Source organism: Magallana gigas, chromosome 4 (assembly GCF_963853765.1).
Source record: "Magallana gigas chromosome 4, xbMagGiga1.1, whole genome shotgun sequence".
Taxonomy (NCBI): Eukaryota; Metazoa; Mollusca; class Bivalvia; order Ostreida; family Ostreidae; genus Magallana; species Magallana gigas.
In genome coordinates, this window is record NC_088856.1 from 16,130,822 (window position 1) to 16,147,751 (window position 16,930).

The 16,930-nt window shown below is 33.2% G+C and overlaps 1 protein-coding gene across 1 annotated transcript; it reads right to left on the reverse strand.

Moving 5' to 3' along the window:
- Positions 1-108: 108 nt before the first annotated feature.
- LOC117683102 (uncharacterized) lies at positions 109-13,396 on the reverse strand. The gene is made up of 6 exons (XM_066083454.1): positions 13,327-13,396; positions 12,134-12,175; positions 9,496-9,612; positions 5,853-5,967; positions 5,548-5,644; positions 109-1,685 (listed from the first exon to the last, which is right to left on the reverse strand). Exons 4-6 carry the CDS (start codon positions 5,900-5,902, stop codon positions 1,398-1,400), a joined length of 435 nt encoding a protein of 144 aa, XP_065939526.1. The 5' UTR covers positions 5,903-5,967; positions 9,496-9,612; positions 12,134-12,175; positions 13,327-13,396; the 3' UTR covers positions 109-1,397.
- Positions 13,397-16,930: the final 3,534 nt, after the last annotated feature.

Sequence of the window (16,930 nt, forward strand, 5' to 3'; positions counted from 1 at the left end):
TATATTTTACCAAAATATGGTATTTTTTAATGATAGGGCAATTTGTGATGCTTCGTGGCTCTAGCTCTTTGTTAGGAAAAAAAAATGTTAGTTTTTTTAATGGACCTATGTGGTTTTTTGCCTCGGCTTATTCCCCCAGATTCTTTCGCAGGAACTGAACAGATCTCAGTGAAGTCTCGTGAACTTTCATTCGAGCACCTTTGGACTTATTACATACTTAGCAACGATTAAGAAAACATTCCGAACACATTCGCAGGGGTGCGGAATGTCGATCTAACATTAGTTGAACGCCTACATTCCACTGTCTAGAGATTTGGTTACTTAAGGTAGCTCGCGGGTTTACTGCTTGTGAAAAAACCTACCCGGAAAATTTGTCCGTTTGATCGATAGGTTTTAGCGTTTTATTTCTTAAATTTATTTGAGATTCGTCTGCATAGTAATAATGTTATCGTGATTCAAACACAGTGTCGCTGATAAGATCATACAACACCATTTCAATGAAATATATAGTAAAATGCATATCTTAATCGAAAACCGCATTTCAAAACTATGCTCCAAACTCTTAATTTTACTCTACATAATAATAGAAGACATAATTTTGAAATAATTCATAAAAAATAATCAATATGTGTTTTCAGTCAATTTTTCGCATAACAACTTTAAAGATTTAAAAGATTTCACAAAAACCTATATTTTCATCACAACGTAAGCCCGACGTCATCAATTTCTTATGTCCGAGATTCAAAAATGAAAATGCGTTGGTTGCCAAGACTAGCTGATTAACACATCAGAACATGCAAATATAAATAACATTATTATGAATGTTTTCGAATGCATAAATACAATTAATGTAAGGTTGTGAAGAGACGAAACATAGCTACTTTTCTTTGCATGAAACTCAATGAGTCAATGAAGTAATCTGTATTGAAACCATTGAATAGATGAGTCATTGGTTGTCTTAGAACATACACTGAAAGCATCATAAACAAAAATGTCCACCCCATATTGTACCAATTCTGAATTCCACTTTGGTATTGCAGTTGGAGTTATTTGACAGACAGTTTGTAGATGGGTATTGCACATTTGTTTTGCAAAAGAAAAGGTTTGTAATATAATGGAATATATGGAGGAAAGAATAAAAAAATCGAAAACTTACACTGATAAATAATTAAGGGTAAATTATATAACTGAAAATTGATGGTGGCTATCTTTGAGTAAATGTTTTGTACAATTACGTAGGAGTTGACGAAAAATTATGTCACTGAATTTTATATATATTTTTTATTTGCACTTCATAAAAATTTAAAAACTGCGAAATTGTAAAAGCAGTCTGCCTTCGTAATTTTTCTTTAGAAAAACAATCTGTTTTCTTTTAATTTCAAAGCGTTGTTTCATTGTCATTGTAATTCGATGATAATGTAATTGTCCCACTGTATTTTGTTTGGTACAATTACGGTAGCAGTCATAGATTTTCCACATTCTGTATTGTCTTCTCTGCTGTTGTTAACAACACTTGTCAAGTTTACATGCCCGTCCTTTCCGGCCCTGGAAGATGGCACCGATTTTGCATGATCGTAAGATTCATTCATATCTTCCTTGTCTGATTCATACAAATGATTGTACGTTCCTTCCTTTAAAGGTACATTTACACTCTCTGATCGTCCCATTTGTTGAAGTTGGATGAACTAGATAAGATAATCATAAGGATTTAATGACCGAGCACATATTCAAAAACATTTGATTTTCAATTTGCAACTAACTCGAGCGTTAGTAACTTATACATTTTCAGCTTTTCCGATAATCTACCAGAAAGATTTTGACTGGTTTTTTTTTACATTTGATAACGGGGTAAGAAAAACCTAAATAGTAACACTTATGATTTCCATCCCAAAAACCATGGCTTTCAAATCACATGCAACAGTCATTTAAATCACATCAACATGACATGAAAACAACTACTTTGATATCTCGAACGTCGCAGGAGTGACAGAAAATAACGTGTGTAACAAATATATAAGTATGTAGAAAAATGGAATAAAAGAGACGCCATGTTGCCGTCTAGCTTTGTACTCGCTGATCGTTGTCTACATAAATTAAAACGACAATCACCAGAGGCATATGTATTGTAATCAAAAGCAAAACAAATGGTCATCATGAGCTAGGATGATATGAGGTTTCTATTGGAATAACTTGCTTCTACTTTCCTTTCCTTTTACGACTTACACGTAGATGCACTTTTTATTCACGGTCTTTACAAGTACATTGTTTTTAACGTTTCATTATTTAGATTGTCAATTGCATTTCTTTAAAACTTGTGATACAGTCCCTGATACGTTCTACTTTCCCACGTGAACGTTGAGCGCACTCAGAGCGTACGGTGAGCGAACGGTGAGCGCACGCTGAAACAGAAATTGGTGAACGCTAATGAACGGTGAACGCAGAGCGCAAACGGAGCGCAAAGTGAACAGTGAACGCACGGTGAATGATTTGTGAACGCAAGATGAACGATCTATTCGGAGTGCTTTGGGGGTTATCCTTACATTGTATTTCGTCGGTAATCAGGAAAAGATAGCTAATGAACTAAATGTACAGTACTGCTATCGTGAAAGTTGACAAAAAAATCCTATCCTATCGAATATCCTACAAATAATATTTATAATAGTATATGTTTTACAATAACATTTATGTTTTGGAATATCAGTTAAATAAAACCAACTTTAAGACAATAATAATGTTTTCAACGAATAATCCAGTAATGTATTAATAAAAATGCCCATAGAACCGAAAATACCTGTGCATCGGAAATATTAAATCGTACGCAGAGCGTACACAATTACGTAAATAAACAAATTAGCGATTATATTTTGTTTTTATTAGATATATGTATTATAACCAAAAAAAGAGATTGCGGACTTTTATTCATTGTTTAAACATTCACATCAATTTTTTCCCTAAACATGTTATAATGAATTCAGTTTAACGGCAATCGGCTGATTCGTCAAGTTCGGCGAAATATGTAAACACGATACGGGAAATTATAATTACTTTTATTATAAACCATTTCAAAAGCATCGCATCTATAGATTGTTTGTATTTATTGTTAACCTATAAATTTACACGCATACTAGTCAGCTTATATTTCTTAAATTGATCCGTTCAGATTATTGCCGAGCATGGATCGTTTGTGATCGGACATCGAAGAAATTATATGAATCGTGAAAAGTACACTAGAACAACACCCGTTTCTTATTTATAATTTTATCTATAATTTATCGCTCTATGAAGTCATAAAAACAACAAAAATACGGACCTGCTCAAGAATGTATACTTTAAATTTTACGGATAAAATTCTTATTATTACTAAAACCGATTTGGTTTGACTTTTCCGATCGCGTCGCGTTCAACTTTTTCAGCTACGTCATACATAAACAATACCCGCACCTTATAACCACAGTTTTTTTATTGGTGGATTCAGCTTACCGCTGATTGGCTGCTGGTTAACTAAGACTAAATTATGCACGAACAGAACAACAACATATCAGAGAATGAAAAATTCACATGGGTAAAGTGTACACTTGTGATAAAACAATACATACTGTACATAACATATATAGCTGTAGCTCTGTGTATAAAATATAAAGCTACAGTGCATACAATACTTACATGTACAAAAAAACTTTACGGCAATTTGCCGCGTATAAAAATAACACTATTTTTTAAAAATATTTACATCATACCATACCACATTTTGTGCAAATAATCCATTTAAATAAGTCTTCATTTAGTTTACTACTGTTAATAATTGTAGCTTTACCCGCCCCAAACTTTCTCCTATTACACAACCTTTAACCGTACTCGGAAAGCGGATCAAGAACTGTATTTTTTATGTATGAAAACAAACCAGTGTTCATGTATGGAGCGGGTGATCGGGGGTTCAGAGACAGGTAAAATAAAGAAATCTGCAGTAAATGGTTTGTGGATATTTTAGTATATATATTTACACCGAAAGTGATAGGGCAACAGAAGAGAAACGAATCGGACACTTGCCTAATGAAGACGCACATGTACAAACCTCCTTGCACTCTCCACTTCCGTCTCGTTCTTTCACACCATCGTTCAATACTTTTATTGACTGTCGATTGCCGATCGAAAGGTGTAGAAATCGAGGAATTCATACCTATCACTTTGACTGGAAACTTAGTAGGTAATACATGTGCATTATACATTTACGGTATTTACATGAAATGAACGCTTAGCACATGCAACTTTTAAATATTATATTTTTTATAACGCCGTACTCTGGACCGTAGCTTGAGGCTATGGTTTAACGCCCGTTTACACAGAGAGAGAGAGAGAGAGAGAGAGAGAGAGAGAGAGAGTTTAGCACAGAATTTAAACATACGGGATAGTCGATTTTGAATGAATAATATTGGGGGGAAATAAACTGTTCTGAGAAATCCTTCAGCTCTGGCATTGCATAAGCGTATACTGATAACTCGGCCTAAAAATAGGAGTTAACCAATCATATAGTTTTCACACCGGCGGCGTGTATAATTTATGCATGACGTAGCTGACAGAAATGATCGTGACGCTATAGGAAAAGTCAAACCAAATCGGTTTTGATAATAAAACTATGTTTTATGAGTAATATAAGTTTCCTCAAACCTTTACGAACGGGTTCTTTCATAATTTTGCTGTGAATCGCAAAGACCGATCCTTTTATTTTGGAGTTCCGAATAAGAAAGAAAAGACGACTGAACGATAAGTGAACACAGAACGAACGGTGAACGTTTTGTGAACGCAGAGTGAGCGGTGAGCGCTTTGTGAACGGTGAGCCCGAACGCAGCGGAGCGGAGAGCGCATGTGAACGCACGAAAAAATAGGTAAGTAGAACGTTTCATGGACTGTAATCTTTAGTAATGATATATTCCGAAACTAACGTTTCATCACAAGATGAATCTGTGCCATTCATCTCAATTGAAAGGTGACTGAACAGTAACTGAAAAGTGACTGAATGGCATTACGCTACCATTCAGTCACCTTTCCAGATCATTCAGTTATCATTTAGTTGACTGAAAGGCATAGCTCCATCCTGTGCATAAATTAAGTTGTAAATGGCAACACATTTCTTGAAAACTTGTGATAATCTTAAGTACTGATACTTTGAAACTCATATGATCTAGATGTTTTAAAGTATAAATGATCACTGATAGTTAGAAAAAATTCATATCATACAGAAAGCATACAACCCATATGGAAAAAAAGTGTAGAAAACGTATCGTATCGCACACGAAATGTATCCAATCGTACAAGAAGAAGCGTATCGTATGGCATGAAGAGGGGCCGTACTTTTTGAGAAATGTAACGTACCAATCACAAAGCGTTACGTGCAAGAAACCTATCGTAACGAACAAACCGTATAGCGTCCGAGCAGTTTCCGAGAAACGTACATCTGGTGCATTGTAATTTTTTATCACAATACTATTTAAGACATGTTGAATGAGTGTGTGTTAGTAATAAGATAAACAGAATTGAAATTTATCATACTACTTGATCGTTAATTTCACTGTAGACATTTTCATTATCTCCGGGTCGTAAATGTTCTTGAAGGGTTTCATCACTTTCAGGTTTGGAATCCGAGTTTCTAAATCCGAAATAAATTTTCACGTATTATTCATGAAAAATACATTTATACTTTGATCACATTGCCGAAAGATTCACGTACATTAACTTGTTCTTCAAAACGTTTTACTTATTAGCGCTAGCATTGTTTACGCAATCTAATCAAAACTTAAACCATCGCAAAAATTGTCAATTTTAAATGTAATGTATTCAAGCTATATTATATGTACCTGTTTTGGGGGTCAATACGTGTCTGACAGAAGCAGAGAAACACAATCATTGTTATGACTGATCCAAACACTGCTCCCCCAAGTACTGCTCCAATGATAACTCCAGTAGAAAAAACTGCATACGATTAACAATTTTTGTAAATAACGTCAATTGAAAAAATACTCAGTGTATGCGTAGAACTAGAAGATTGAGCGAAAAGAACAAACAATGTTTTAAATTAACGTGCGAGTACCGTACCCAGTAATGCCTATCGCTTAAACATAACGAGAAATCCGCTACTTATTCGTTGTTACTGAATTACGAACCATGAATAATGATCAACACATTTTTTTAAAAAGACACTTGAAGTTGCGAAGAAGGAAATATTATGCTAAACATTTCAGAACTGACTATCAAAAAGGTAAGCCTATGATATCGTATCCATCAATATTCGTGCGAAGGCACATGTGACTGAATGTTCGACTTATAATCCACTTTGATAAAAGGGACATATTGTGTTGAGGTCTACATTCAAAGTATATTTACCTCCTTGCAATAATATTTGACCAAAACATTCAAGATAATACTTCTATAAAATAATATTCACCGAAGAACACAAACCGTCTGCTTGCTTGCGAGACGTCATTTGTTCCCCTACCGGAAGCGGATCAAAGATATTTCCCCCACATCTGCTTTGAAATTTAAAGGAGTTTTGTTTGTAAACCTCACCTATATTTGTTTTTTGTATACTTAAGAACACTAAAATTTACCATCTAAATAAAACATTTAACACGTTCAATGCATTTCTATTCTTTTTAATCAGTACGGCGGAAAAACTTGTTAACAGCTGGATTCCCCTAAAAATTATAACTGCTGGTGTTCCAGTGTTTGCCAGAACCTTGCAAATGGTAAGACATTCATTGTCATACCTGGACGGCGCCTGCAGCGATCCTGTAAAGCACATGTTCTTCTGCAAAATACTTAAAATCTTTAAAACTGCATTTATGAAAAATTCTTTATTCTAAAATCTTTCAATTGTCTTGCATTGTGAGATCCTTTAAACATTTCGGGTTATTTACTAATAATTACTGAAAAACGACGAAAAGACATAAGCGACAGTAATGGGTACTCGACTTCCCGTTTTTCGAATGCCATGGACAGGTTTTATTTTAAGTCAAAAGTAATTCGTTTTAGAAATACTAAACTTTACTCAAATTATATGAATAAACAATGCAGAAATCTGCATAGAAATTTTCTTAAGAGAGTTCTATATTAAAAAGAAAAATGTGTATCGTTCGGCAATAATGGGTACTCGCACGTTATCATTTATTTTTTTCATTTTTATCCTTTGCTGATATATTTAAGAAATGAATTTTATACAACTAATTATTTTTTTCAATACACATTTTTACAAAATGTTCAAAGGTATAATTTGAGTTTTCTTTGACTCATTCAAATGTCAAATGTTAAACTAATGACAGAAATTCTGCGGGACATGGTGTTTTTTAATTTGGTAAATAGGTTTTTTTTACAAAGTGTATAGAAATAGATGTTATTTTGTATTGTGTATCCATTGTTTACTAATCGGCCTTTGATATCCGGCCTTGTCCGACGTAGGCTTAATCAATTATGTAATTTCATTGTATTTTTTACTTTTTGAGGGATAGCCCACGGGATTGTACAGCTGTGTTGAGCTTTGATAATTAGATGGGCTAGTTTTGAAAGTGACGTGCTTTATCATCGAAAGGTTTATTCCTAAAATGCCACGACAGATATGTCAAGGATCTACGTCAGTAGAGCTGGAATAGCAGAAATATTCACACCAAGCGAGTACAATTTAAGACCAGTTTTCCCCATTATAAGTGTAGTACACGTTAATCAAATAGAAGCGAAATCAAGACGTGTCAATTGGCGGGAATCCAAAGAATCCTATGCCAAGATACTTTTTAAGATCCAATGGAAGTGAAAATTTAAATATGCCATCATTTGTTGTCCTGCCTCATCAGGGAACACCATCCAATTCCACAGAGGGACAAGCAGAAGAAATACAGAACCTTCATCAGGAACTCCTTCAGGGAAAGGACGAGGAAATTGCGGCTCTCCGGGAAAGAATAGGTGAAGATAGAAGAAGACAAGTAGACAAGGATGATGAACTAGAAGCCATGAGAGAGAAACTCCTTCACATGGAGGGACAGCAAGACAGATAGGAGGTCAGCGTCCACTCTGTTAGTGTACCACAACTACCTCATTCCAACTCCATACCCCAGACTAAATATGAGACTGGAAAAATTTGATGGCAAAACATCAGCAGTGCAGTGGTGAGTCAAATGCATGGCCCTAGTGAATCTCGAAGGAACGACCTCTACTTTACCTATCCTTCTTTCTGATAGGAGCAGCAGAAACATGGTTCAACGCCTTGGACTCTACAGTCAAGGCCTCATTCACTGCGATTCACACAGCATTCATTAACCGATTCAAACCAGTGTCACATCATGCTTTTGATCTTTTGAATTTCACTCAAGGAGACACAGAATCCGTTGAATAATTCATCCACAGAGGCTCCCAAAAAGCGACAGATATGAAAGTAGATGGACAAAAGATGATGGTACGGATCATGAACGGATTGAAGCCAAAAATAAGGGCAGATCTTATTAAATAAGGGCAGATCTTATTCGCCATAATCCAACTACAATGGAGGAATTGAGAACGCAAGCATCGTTGGCAGAATTTGCACAGAGCAACCGCCGTCCAGAATGCAACGAATGCCACCGTGTGCAATGCCGTCAGCTCTCTGGAGGAACGGATGCAACATGTAGAGACAAACAACATGAACATGGTGAATATGGTTAAGGTGTATACGTCACTTCAAAAAAGTAATCGTTAAAGACCGAGTCTTACTAAGTTGATTATCTACACAGACGTCAATTAAAGATAATAAGAAAGCAGGTCATTTCTACAAACTTATAGTACTATATAGTGAATCTATTAATAGATAGCAGGAGAACATGCTGATCAGAGAACTACAAAATCTTAAGCCTCCTTACGAAATTTAATTGATGATAGTTCATTTTTCAGATTTTTATTCTGGAAGTTATAAGCACGTAAAAATGCATGTACCTCATGATTTAGCGGAAGGTTCTTGTTTGACGCTGTTTGGTTTCGTGTTTACTTAATTAATTATGGTGTTGTTTTTTTATACAGAAAATCGACAACAATGTCTACAACAATGCTTCATTTTCCGTTAAAAACCTGAACCATCTTGGAACTAGACAACATTGTGCTAATGACCATCTCAAAAGGGCCACGTATGTAGTAAGTAGTATGAACCAGATTGGATCAAAGGGAGAGAAGATATGCCACGGACAATGATTTTATATATAGTTCTGCTATGACCTTAGATCTAGAAACATGGCTCAAGGTCACTTCATAACTTTTATCCGAAGGCACTCTCTGAGTACAGTATGAGCTAAATTAGGCCAAGTGTAGACAAGATATACTCTCTCGCGATCTCGGACAGACGGAAGTACGGAAAGACGGACAATCATTATTCATCCTAAAAAAAATGAATACAATAAAAACCATTGCTTATCTTATGCATTTTCAAATATAAGACGTATTAGGACAGGACCTGTCACAGTTTTATCGTTGTATGTGTTCATGTACCTGGTTTAGGAAGTTCAGAATCAGTCTTGCGTAATACACCAGATGCAATTTTTCCAATCCCGTGCGAATCATCGTCTTTTTGATCCCCCTTTCTATTCCTCAAGTTTATTATACCTGCTGTAAAACAAAGAGAAAAAGTGTTGAGTAAATTCAATATAGCATTTTAATTATATTTCCTACTATATACATTGATCGTAATGTGTACATGTATTTATAAATAATCATTATAAGCTTTAATATTGTGGTATACAGCTAAACAGAAAGCGGAACCGACATCTACATATAATAAGTTTTTTAACGAATATGTACAGAACTTATGTGATGAACAAGATGTACTGTAACAATGCACTCATTGAAACAAAATTGTAATAAACATGTATTTACCTTTACAAAGACTATTGAGCAAATATCATTCTTGTTCAGTGTTACCTTTTATATACTTATTGCTATCGTTGTCTTGGATTAAATTTGCTGTACAGCAATAAGCTGACAAACAATTTTATAAATGAATCGTTAGTCCCCATTGCCGTTGTTATAAAGGGTTGTATTTGCATGCAGTACTGCAAAAACTCTGACAACAAACAATAATAAATAGTCACAACATCACAATATTTTGACAATAGATCTGTTTAATCAATTATGTATTTAATCAATTATGTTTACATATATATATATATATATATATATATATATATATATATATATATATATATATATATATATATATATATATATATATATATATATGTGTGTGTGTGAACTACTATATGTAAACTACTATATGTAAACTACACTGAAAGTGTTACATGTAGTAAAATTTCACCTTTCCTAAAAAATAAATAGCAAGTAAATGATTAAAGCACCCTTTGCTGTTTTTAAGGCAGCTAATGAACATTTACTTGTATTTTACAGAAGATGATAACTTGTACGTACGGACATTCTTTACAATTATATTTACATTCCATATACTTTTGTATGTTGAGTGTGTGGAAAGCTGTTGAAGATAAATCTTAATTATACAGACAAGGTACTCAGATGTTAAATTGACGAGATTAATTATGGCACAACCAACATTGAACACTGTAAAATCCAACGTCACAATCGGAAATCAAAGTTGACACTTATGGCAGTTACAATAACTCTTCGAATAATATGAACTGATCCTTAGGATAGAATAGACATCTTAATGTATAAATCACATTTGCAGGCAAGACAAGAAGTTAAATCAAAGTACTGACGGGAGTTGATTTTATCGATTATCATTTATTCAAAATCAACGATATGTGATTTTGCATGACAAGAAGTATCACTAATCGAAATATTTCTGAAAAATTGTATGGATCCAGGCAAGATTGAACTCTTGTCTTGTTCAACCAAACACTCGGCTGTCTCCGTTTATCTCCGACAAGCAAGAGAGACTTTGTTTTGTCGGATATTAACGGAGACAGCCAAGCGTCTGGTTGAACGAGACTTCATTGAACTCTAGCGTAGGAATACATACGACTTTAAAAAATATCTAAACTGTTTGTACAATTTAAAATCTTACTATTTTCATGGTATTAATAAATAAGTTTTCTTGAAAACATTGCTACAGAATACATAGCATCGAATTTATCACTTTCGCTTTGCCCGAATAAGTGCATAGGAGAGTTGATTTAAAATCAACTCCCAAAAATGTAAATATTGTTGAATGTAACATATGATTTAAATTCACCTAATGGTGCAATAAGTAATATGTTTTGATGCGGATTCATCGATCCGATTAGTGCACAGGTTCATACCACTGCGAATGATTGCATGAGGCAGTTGAACGTCCAGAAGTTCACAGATATCCATCATTACTTAGAAAAGTTGATAAAAAAAGACTTTAAAAAACGAAAGTCATATTGAAACACGGATTTCATTTAAGCCTACTGTTAGGCACATGTAGTCATGTAATAGATCATTTTAAGTTCATGCAGATTGTGTACTTGCACAAAATGCGCAGTGATTTCTTCGTAACTTGATTAATAATAACACAAAATATTCATCTTTTCTCGCTGAACTAAGTTTCGGGCAACTGTTTCAAAAAATATAAGGATAGGGTATTGTTCTATATGTAACATTTTGGTATACCTGGAGGTTCCTTTTTACACTGTTGGTTTTTGTGTTTTTGCTTTTTAAAGAAACGTCGGCAATTGGCCTGTGTACAGCAATGCTTTATCTTCGCAAAGTCCGGTTAAATATTGAATCCATCCAGAAATAAATGAGAGAAATTCTAACAGAAATGAATACAATAAAGATCATAACTTATCTGATGCTCAGATATCAGACATGTGGAAGGACACATGTACTAGGATAATATTGCCGTTGCAAGAATACATATACTTGAAGTTTAGAATCTGTCTTGCTAAATACATGGTATGGAAAATTTGCAATCCCGGGAGAACCTCTGTCATTTCTTTTTAGACCTCACCCCTTTTTCTTCTCAATTTTGTTATACCTGTTGTAAAAAAAGGGCAATATTGTTAAGTTAATTTGATAAAAAAAAAAAAAAGTAACTACATTTTCGCATTTATACAAGAACATTTCACAAAAAAAACTTTTATTTAACTTTTACAAAGACTATTCAGCGAAAATTTGTTTTGTTCAATGTTACCTTTAATATATACGTTGCTATTGTTGTCATGGATTGTATTTGCTACACAGCAATAAGACGAGAAAAAGTTTGATAAATGATTACATCACAATTAACAACAACCTACATTGTAATTGTTGTAAAGAATCGTATTTGCAACACTGCAAAAAAGCTGACAACAAACAATAATAGATGGTCACAATATCGCAATACTTTGACAACAGATCTGTTGTTATATATATATAAACTATTTTCACACTGCAATAGTTAATAGAATTTCATCTTTTAAGAAAATAAATAGCAGAAAAATTAGTGCACCATTAACCGTACATTAGGCCGCTGGTAAACATCTACCTGTATTTGGTACAGGGGGTTCTAACTTTTACTTATTTGAAACGCATGAAAATAATTTGAGGGGATTTCTTGACAAAAGTGACAGCAATGGCGATTTAGAATTGATATTTCCAGTAGATAATCTGAATTATAAATATATTTTTGAAAATAAAAAGTATCAGACTCTCACACAAACTACAGATCATATTTCATTTCTTTGATTCGAATGAAATAAAAAGAAAGTTGACCCAAGTTTTTTGATTATATGCAAGTATATTGTTCGTAGGTATTAAAGTGTATTCATTTGAAAAAGCTCATCAAAGTCAAAAGTTTTATTTAAATTAGTTTCCGAAAAAGTTTCTGAAATGTGTACATGTGCAAATGCAATCTGTATTTAAATTTTTGTATGAAAAAAAACTTTGCATGTATGAAGTTGTGTTTCAAACACAATAAAAATGGTAAGTTTACACGATGACATAGAGTCAAAACATGATTAAATCTACGATTACATCATTTGATCAGCCACTTGCCATCTACAAAATGAAATTCAGATTAAAGTAAATTGATATATTTTTTTTAATATCTAATGGGACTTCTGATTTCAACAAGAAATCTTTGATGCTATTTTATAGATGTATGTATATGCTCTTGTATTGTACACTTGCTCAGGATAGTGTGATATAACCAGGGTATTTATATGAATGTGATAGGAAACAAACATAAAATCGCCCTATTTAATTCCGAATAAATGAAAACAGATATTTGATTTTATTTGAGAGATCAAATTTAGATAGTAAAAAATCATCATTTTACTGTTGTCATGGTCAGAAAGATAAAATTAAAAACTAAAAACATTTTAATATTTTTGTAAGATTACTTACAAGAAGCAGGGACCCGTTGGCTAGACCCATGACTTTCGTTGATTAGGAAATGAACAACCAAACAAAGTGCTTTGACTGCAAAAAATTACATAATTCCTATTGACATTTTTAAACGAATATTTACGGCAATCATGTTTCAACTAATGAGGAAAAAAGGATTTGTAAATACACAAGCCGAATTAATCTCATCGTGGGCAATTCATTGGATATCTGACATAGGCATATGCACTGTAGACCTAAATACTAATTCATAAATTCTCGGGTTACATGAATTTTTTTTTCAATTTTCTAATCCAAAAAAAAAGTAAATAAAATGAAATGGTATAAAGATAAAGAACTACAATCATTTTTGATTAAAGGTTAGAATGCAATTTTATTACATGTAATATGAAAATATGCAGCTTTGATTTTTGCAATGTGTTATTATTAATGCGATTAGTTAGATTTCTTTTGTAATGACCTCAATTGCTCATGAGAACTAATGTTTTGAAACATCACATAATTCCAATGCTTATATCAATGACATATAAAGTGTCATGCGAAATTACATATTTTGAGTTTGAAATAAATAATAATCAATAAAATCAACTCCCGCCAGTACTTCAGTACTTTGATTTACATTGTGTTCATAAGACTTTCCAAATTTTCTGTGAGTTCGAATCAACATGTTTTTGACATAACTGATTTGATGGTATGAACTCCATTTCTTTAACGACTTAATGCTCGTTATAACCACATGTAATTTTCACAACTTAAATGGTTTATTCTCTAAAAAAAAACCACTTCTTTAATAAAAAGATATATGTCAAACTTACAAGCTTTGGGTGCCATTCCAAAAGTTGTTGTTGTTCTGTTTGGCAGTAAAAAATCAATATTTATATTTGATTAAAGCAAGGTTACATCATAGTGTAAACCATAATATCTATATGCAATTAATTTTGGTTATCTCGCCAAAACCTTTCCTTCCTGCTTTTTAAATCGTGATTTTTTCAAGAGGCACAATATTTATCTCGAGCTCGGTGTTAAAACGCGTTGTTAATTTGTATAACTCACCCCCACTGTACGACTAAATCAGTGGAATAACGATTTCGATTAACATACACGAGTCAAAATAATGAATTTATGAGTTAAACCAGATGGTATTTCGCGCAAGCGCAGGAATCATTACTCTACACATAATTGTTTAATTTATAAGTATAGATTCTGAAATGCAAATATGAAGTCACCAGTCACCACGTTTATACAGTACCGATCAGACCAAACCTAAAAAAATGTTTACCCCAACTAAACCCTGGTTTTACTTTCTGGGTTTACTCCTGGTTTACATGTCTTAGAGTGGGCCCAGAGTAAACCAAAGTAAACCCAGAGTGGACACAGAGAGTAAACCCAGTCAGAAGTATACCCCTGAAAACAGACGCTAACTGTGTATTCGGAATATACAAGGGGTAGGAATTACAGGCAGTAGGATAGTAAGATGAAATACTAGTCTGCTTCACACCTCAGTGCATACAGTTGACCCCTAAAGCAATATCCAAGTAAACCAAAGTAAACCCCGAGTAAACCAAAAGTAAACCCCAAGTGGACCCAAATTTTTAAAAAGTAAACCCCAAAAGTAAACCCGGGGTTTAGTAGGGGTTTACTCTTGTGTTAGATTGGGTCTGATCAGTACTGTATTTAAGCCGAAATGGGAAACTGTTAAATTTTTAAATCCATATCAATGTCCATGCAATATAAATTTTATCATGAAAATTGACATCCGTTGCTATGGCAACAATGCCAAAAATTAAGAAAAACTGAGAAATTGAAAATGATTTTGATATGCTTTCATTCCTGATTTTAGAATTTATTTGCAATTGTTTTAGTTGGAACTTGTAAAAATATATCGAAATTTTCATTATACACCACAAAAAGCTTTGTTATGCAACAGAGAAGTGCTGTTGCTTTGGAAAATTAAGTTGCCGAAAAAATCACATAGAAATTCTTACATTTTGAAAAGTCCATAGCAATGGCAGTTATTTTTTTAAAGAAAATTTCAGATTTTTTTTAAGTGTCTTTAAAATTACAGTGTAAGGACATACTTTATTTTTTCTCACCATTTGATTTTATATATTTATTTATTATAAGTGATCAATATCCATTTAAAGATGCCTACAAATATTATAATTTTCCTTATTTTTAAGCTTGTTACCATAGCAACGGATCTCAATTTTCATATTTAAATTTTTAATTACACAAACATTATAGTGTTTACCAAAAAATCCAAGATTTGCACTTTTATTCAAATAAAACGAAAAAAACATATTTTAAAAATTTCTGTTTAGTAACCTATTTTTGATAATATATTCTACCCTGGAAACCCCAAGTTCTGTACATTACTCACGATATGTTCTCAAATACGCATTAACATGCCATTATTACATCTTTACCCTCGGTTAAAGGGGCATGGTCACGATTTTGGTCATATTTTATTTTTCTGTTTTTTTTATTTACAATGCTTTGTGAATGCATTTCTAATGATAAAATGAAATTTGGGTGCCCGTCGATGAGTTTTAAGCAAGTTACAGGGCTCACAATTATTCGCAATGTAAACAAGGCTCGTGCCCTGCTTTTGTTTACATAGGTTAAATATACCAGTAAAAAATCTTTTTCAAGATATTTTGTCTATATTCTTATTCATTTGAAGAACTCATAAACAGTTCCTAACGATTAACACATTCATTTTAGGTCTAAAACTGAAATTTTCACTTCAACATTCAAAATATAAACAAACGCTTTGTTTACATAGCGAGGAATTGTAATCTCTGAAACTCGCTTATAACTCAACAAATGACACTCAAATTTTTGTTGCCTATTAAAAATGTCTTACGGAAGCATTTTAAACAATAAAATCAAAGAAATAATTTTTGACCAAAATCGTGACCATGCCCCTTTAACATGGCAACGGGACCACATAGAAACAAACATGCTGCACATAATAGTTAAGATATATTGCTTAAAGGTAAAATATTAATGCTTCTTGGAATGAAATTGTGATTTATTGTTAAATGTAATTTTTAAACAAATAAAAAACCGTAAATAAGGGGCATGGGTATCGTTCGTCAGAGGATTTAGAGACTATGCAAAATTCACTATTGTCCCACCAAATTCTAATAGCGATATAATAAAAACAAACACTACTTTCTGTTTCAGTGTAGTTACGAGTTGTGTTAAATATTTCTTGCCCTCAGATACTGATTTTGTATTTGTCTGATTGGAAAATACACTAGCTCCAGGCGTCGGGCATTGGGATTTTTCAGCCCATGCAGTGTCAGAGTAAAGACGTCTTTAAGGAACAAAAGTTTTGTCTTTTCGGTGAAATCAGGGTATTTATAGCATAGGTTAAAATTTTAGAGAAAGTTAAAATTTCATTTGGACACCAGTTAAGTATTTTCCTACTAGACGGACAAATGAATGTCTAGTGAAGTAAAAATTGTGTAGTGGTTGAGAAACTATTACAGTCTTGATTTAATTTCATAGCAACATTTTACCAAATAACCACGGTCAAGACACTTACGTCATTTGGAAATGGCCCAAGCTTCTTTTACTGTACGTTCACAACTAATGT